Source organism: Sinocyclocheilus rhinocerous, unplaced genomic scaffold, assembly GCF_001515625.1.
Source record: "Sinocyclocheilus rhinocerous isolate Xijiao unplaced genomic scaffold, SAMN03320098_v1.1 scaffold1654, whole genome shotgun sequence".
NCBI lineage: Eukaryota > Metazoa > Chordata > Actinopteri > Cypriniformes > Cyprinidae > Sinocyclocheilus > Sinocyclocheilus rhinocerous.
Window position 1 is genome coordinate 876,948 of NW_015639533.1, and position 6,051 is coordinate 882,998.

Genomic DNA, 6,051 nt, shown 5'->3' on the forward strand with positions numbered 1-6,051 from the left:
AAAATTAAAGTTTTTTGGGTGTTAGTATCAATATGTTAGTCTTAAGGTTATCTATAAGGCAGTGTGCTCCAAAACAGTGACAAAATTCGCATTTAGAAGATATAAGCATTCAAAGCTTGCAGTTCGTCACTTCCGCCAAACGGCTCAGCGAGTTTTTGACGTCATATCGTACTTCAGCGTCTCATCAAACTTTCTGTCCAATCAAATGCTCTCTAGAATCCAAAGCGCCTGCCCCCTAAACTATAAAATAGACGCTGAAGCCACGGCTGAAATCTGTCACTTGTCCACAGAATTAGTATTTTCTGTACAGATGAGAGTGTGGCTGGCATACCCTTTCAAATGCGGCTTTACGGAGCACAACGGCTCTGAACGGCTCTAGCACAAGTTGTGATATAAACGAACGCTATTGGCTATGTTAAAAAGGGGCGGGGCTGCTTGATATGTCCCGCCCTGTCTTCCTGTTTCAGTTAAAATGACGTCAACACATAGAGTAACGCTGCGTGTTTCTAAGCATTTCAGGGGACCTTTAACAGTAGCATTTTCTATTCTATCTATTCTTTCTACTTATTTTCTTTTTATTTATTATAAATAATGACCTTCTAACACAAGCATTATCTATTCTTTTTCTATTCTATCTACTTGTTTTCTTTTTATCTATTATAAAAACAAAACAAGCAAACAAACACACACACACACACACACACACACAAACTTGATATGTATACTTTTAGGCGATGTAAATATATAGTTAGAGCACCTTCACTAATTTAAGAAGCACCCTCAGTGATTTGATTCTGGAGCCGGGCCTGTTTGTATGGACAATAAGCTTTCTTTTTTATTTCCTTGGCAGAACAAAGTCAGATGTATGTATGTATATATCACTTGTTCAAAATGAATAAATAAGAAATAAAAAAAAATTCTGCGCACCAAAGAATTTGTGGAAGATTACATATTTTAGAATTATATATCATATGTCTCTTTAACCCGTTAGTGACTGTAATGTGTCAGGCCAGCCTTCCGCGCGCTGCAGTGACGTTTGTATCCGCGAGAGTGACTGGAGTCTGAGCGCGCGGCGGAGCGGCGGGACACGGTGAGTGAACTGTTAACGAATCCCCGAACCACCGCGACCCGGCACGGTCATTCACAGTTACATTCACAAGCTCGTGCACTATACAGCGAGCGCCGGGTTTGGGAGGAAGGTCGCTCAACAAAACTTAACGTAATGAACATGCTAAGGTGCTAGCGCGAGCTAATGAGGCGCAGGCCGGCTGACTGAGCAGAATTATCCCCGCACAGCAGCGCTGCTGCCCGTCGGAGTTCACAGGAAACACCGGTGCGTTTACAGGCCGCGGTCTCTCCTGCGAGCAGACGAAAACAAACACCTGTCCGCATGTTAACGGTGAAATATTTGATCTGTGCGCGTTAAATGGGATTACTATGTGCTGGTTAACAAGTTAAATTCTGTGTGTTTGTATTTAACCTGTGTTTTGATTTACATATGAACTCCCAGTGTCCACACTGGCATACAATCTCACTCGACAAGTGACCAAAATTACATTACAACTGGTAGTATAGAGGAATGTTTCGTGCAGATTGGATCCCACAGCTGTAGAGGAGATGTAACGTTAGTCTTGACTCATGTTATAATTACAGTCCTGGTGACACTGTAATGTTATTGAACCGTCTAGGGGAGACAGTGGTCATCTGTACACCTGTTGCAATGGTTTTATCTGTATATGTGATATTTAGTTTAATCTGATGACATTTAAAGGTGTAATCAGAAAAAAACTAATAGATTGATATTCACTGGTTTGGAGAATGGCACAGTCCTGTCTGTGCCTTTTTATTGCTTATAGTGATTGACATTTAATGGGTGTGAAAGGAAGATTTCCTTTGGAATCTTTCTTAATTTACCCATGGCTTTTCCTTATTTTTTATTTTTATTTTTGAAGTTTATAAGTTAATCTCAATCACTGAAAATATTGCTGTACATACTATTAACTGATTTGCTTATTTACTGAACAAAATGGGATCTTAGGAGGGTCGGATAGGATGACAAGGCAGTCATTCTTCTCCTCCAGCGACCTGCCACTCATATGAGATTGCAGCATGTAGGAAACGACAACAATTCAATCAATTCCAGAAGGACAAAATCAAGTTCTGCCTTACATTTTCCTCATTCAAGAAGCTGTTTTTTTTGTCTGATATGCATCACAATAGAAGAGGAAAGACGTTCACAATCACAATTTTCATTTCATGCTAATTTTAACTTTCCTCAGTGTTCAGAAAGTTTTAATTGAGCCACTTTTTTCTAGAGTTAGTTTCTTCAGGCTGAATGAACTGGTGCATTAGCATAGCTTCAGTTGGATCTGCATGCAGTAGATAAGCTGTTTGTTTGGTCATTTGAATGCATTTGCATCCTTGATCAGAGTGGAATTTGAAGTGCACTCTGAATGACCTCAAATAGCCCTGTAAAACATACAGCTGTAGTGACGGTGCTTTAAAGGAAACTAGTTTAAATAAACAATTCATCAGAGGCATGAAACTAAAGTTGTGGAAGTCTTTTCTTTAGTATTGTGAGGGTGGGGCTTGACATTTTCTATCTGGAAATTGTTGGTCATGTGATTGACTGGTTGATGGAAGGGGCGGGAGGATCATTGCCCCCATCACGCTGACATACATGTAATCAGAGAAAATAATTTAGATTTTAAAGTAACTTCAGAGCAACACTAAAAACAAAAGTGTAGATTTAAAATAATGTAGGCGACAAGGCGCTGTATACCTAGTAAGCCATGAAAATCTTTGAAAAAGTGGTATAAATATTGTTAACATTTATGGTTCTGGAAACCTCAGTGTGCTAACCACGTCCTCAGAAAACCAAAAACCTGTTTTAAGCTTCAAACCTTGCACTGATGAATGATAAGTGTGTGTGTGTGCTGTGATTGAATCTTACAGGCCTCAACAGAGAGACCCACCATGCGTGAATATAAGCTTGTGGTCCTGGGCTCTGGAGGCGTGGGGAAGTCTGCACTGGTAACTTCAGCATTTTTAAAGTCTACACATTACTGTATTATAAATGGGCATTGTATACAGTATTTGTAGTGTTTTTCTCTCTAGTCTGTAGTATTTATTCAGGTCTTTATTTGTATTGAATGAGATTCTGGTCTTTCACAGACAGTTCAGTTTGTACAGGGAATATTTGTTGAAAAATATGACCCCACAATAGAAGACTCATATAGAAAGGTAAGTAAACCATTTTGGTATAGCTGAATTAATACAACATATAGGGAAATGCGTTAATGCAGTACTGACACCCTCTCTCTGTTTTTTTTTTTTTTAGCAAGTTGAGGTTGATGGGCAGCAATGCATGCTAGAGATCCTGGACACTGCAGGCACAGTGAGTTTAATCTGATGCATGAACTCAACTGGCCAATTAGTTAATTAGTCTTCAATGTGAACTCATTAGATTATTGATTGTTTGCCTACAGGAGCAGTTCACAGCAATGCGGGACCTGTACATGAAGAACGGGCAGGGTTTCGCTCTGGTTTACTCCATCACAGCACAGTCCACCTTTAATGACCTGCAGGACCTACGGGAGCAGATTCTGAGAGTGAAGGACACAGAGGATGTGAGTCGCTTTGAATAATAATACATTAACTATATTATTATTAGTGGTGTTTGCTTTGGCAAATCACAAATCATTATTTTTTTAATAATATATTTTTTTTATTTTGTGAAAAAAAAAAACCATCATGAACTGACATCAGCTATAGCAAGTTCTAACCAGCAAAGGCAAAACAAATAAAGCACAAAACTTATTTGATTTTACTGAGGCAAGAGGTTTGAGACAAATTTGCAGAAGCTGTATTCACACTGTACACCACACTGATTCACCAGAGTACCCGCTTTCTTTATTTACAGACCTTATTTACAGCTCATCAGGCATTGCAGTTTCAGTTCTCTAAGCATTAAGCATATATATATATATATATATATACACAGTACATTACTTTTGAAATGTTTGGGGTCAGTAAGATTTTTTAAAAGTCCACATGAAATCAAAATTTACAATATTTATTTTGTTAGCGCACATTGCTAGTCTTAAAAGGCACTTATTATGGCCCTTTTTACAAGATATAATATTAGTCTTGGGTGTCCCCAGAATGTTTGTGAAGTTTCAGCTCAAAATACCCAACAGATCATTTATTATTTTATTTATTATAATTTTGGGGTCTGTCTAAAAAAAGAGCTGTTTTGGAGTGTATCGCTTTAAATGCAAATGAGCTGCATATTCCCGCCCTGTCTCCAGAAGAGGGCGTCGCGTATATGTCTCTCTGCATTGCATATCTACAGCAATAAACAGCCGGTAGAAGCAACATAACTGAGAGCGAGAGAACCGATGTTAAGCCGTACATATGGGAAGCCAGATGCACTGAAAGTGGACGAAACAGCCCGAAACAGAGCTTGCGCCGCGCTGACCTGTCATCGGCGCAGATCAATGGACCGAGCCGTGCTACCGAACGAATCTCGTGCTACGAACGGCGCAAACTAATTTCACAAGCGCGGCACTGATCAGATAAAAAATACTTATTGGACGCACACAAATGTGATTAAACGGCTAAGCACTATAACAACATGACATTCACAAAGGAGTCTGGAGTGATACACGTATTTAGATAGATTTTGAGGCTCATTAACTTGAAAAATGAAAGTAATACACAGCGTCCTCAGCAGCTCAGAAGTTGGGAGAGAATGAAGACTCTTATGTTCAGTCTTACATCCAAACACAGAGCATCGGGATTGCTTGCGAGACATTGTTGACGTTACAGCTGCTGGAGCGCAGTGAAAATGGAGGACAGAGTACAAACACTGAGGAAACTATAGCAGTGCAGGGCTGTCAATCAAACCCCGTGGCCCGGCCCTATGCAGTGTGACGTCACACTGCATGAGGATCAAAACGGCAGGCCTAGTGAGACTGACTTAGTTTAAAGGGGATTAAAAAATGAGGAGTGGGTGGACTTTTATCATTGTAGGGTGGTTGTGTTCACACACTGCCAACACACATTTATGTCCAAACACCATGTAAAAGTGGATTTTGCATAATAGGTGCCTTTTAAAGTCAACAATTAATCAGTGCAAGTTAATCCTCTGAAAAAAATTGTTTGTCTTGGTAATCTTTAATCAAAATCTGATCATTTACTTCCACTCTGGAATGTAATGCCTTCTCTGATGACGTCAGTTTGACGGCTTGGGCCATGGCTTGGGCAGAATTTGCTTAACCACGCCCCTCCAACCGGTTAGTTTGCTGCAATTGAGAGATGAGAGAAGGAGCGCAAAAATAAAGCTCCGCCTTCTACTCAATATTCTGTTTCGGTTGGAAATACGTCGCCATACTGAAATCCAGTTGGCAGTAACTTCTGGTTTACGCAGACTTTAAATGTATATACAATTAAATATATATATATAAATGTAATTTGTGACCCTGGACCACAAAACCAGTCATAAGTAGCATGGGTATATTTGTAGCAATAGCCAACAATACATTGTATGGGTCAAAATTATCGAGTTTTGCCAAAAATCATTAGGATATTATGTAAAGATCATGTTACATGGAGATATTTTGTAAATTACCTACCGTAAATATATCAAAGCTTAATTTTTGATTAGTAATATGCATTGCTAAGAACTTAATTTGGGCAACTTTAAAGGCGATTTTCTCAACATTTTGATTTTTTTGCACCCTCAGATTCCAGATTTTCAAATAGTTGCATCTCGGCCAAATATGGTCATATCCTAACAAACCACATATTACAGTTTTTCTGAATTGCTAAAACACTAAACTCCAATTTCTGGAACCAAATTCTCACTAGCGTAAACCAGTTTGTAGAATAAAGCACTCTTTCTGCTAAACCTTAAACTAATGGAAACAATCTGAGAAGGAGAGGAGGAAGAGTACATGTACAGTAAGAAGTGGAGGATAAGGAGGAAGAGGATGAGGAGAGAAAGAGTAAGGTTTAGAGAGTGTTATCAAGGCTGGATCTGTCAGACCA

General features: G+C 39.2%; 1 protein-coding gene across 2 annotated transcripts in view; it reads left to right on the forward strand.

Annotated features, from left to right (window-relative positions):
* Window positions 1-1,012: 1,012 nt before the first annotated feature.
* The window catches only part of LOC107751450 (ras-related protein Rap-1A-like), an 8,277-nt gene continuing 3,238 nt past the window's right edge, over window positions 1,013-6,051 (forward strand). Inside the window, exons 1-5 of one of the 2 annotated variants that reach the window (XM_016567194.1) lie at window positions 1,013-1,090; window positions 2,956-3,033; window positions 3,175-3,243; window positions 3,341-3,397; window positions 3,489-3,629. In XM_016567194.1, coding sequence (XP_016422680.1) covers window positions 2,977-3,033; window positions 3,175-3,243; window positions 3,341-3,397; window positions 3,489-3,629 — 324 coding nt within the window. In that variant the 5' untranslated portion in view covers window positions 1,013-1,090; window positions 2,956-2,976. Of the gene's footprint in view, window positions 1,091-1,127; window positions 1,334-2,955; window positions 3,034-3,174; window positions 3,244-3,340; window positions 3,398-3,488; window positions 3,630-6,051 lie in introns of those variants that run through there. The other variant, XM_016567195.1, reaches the window with a different exon arrangement.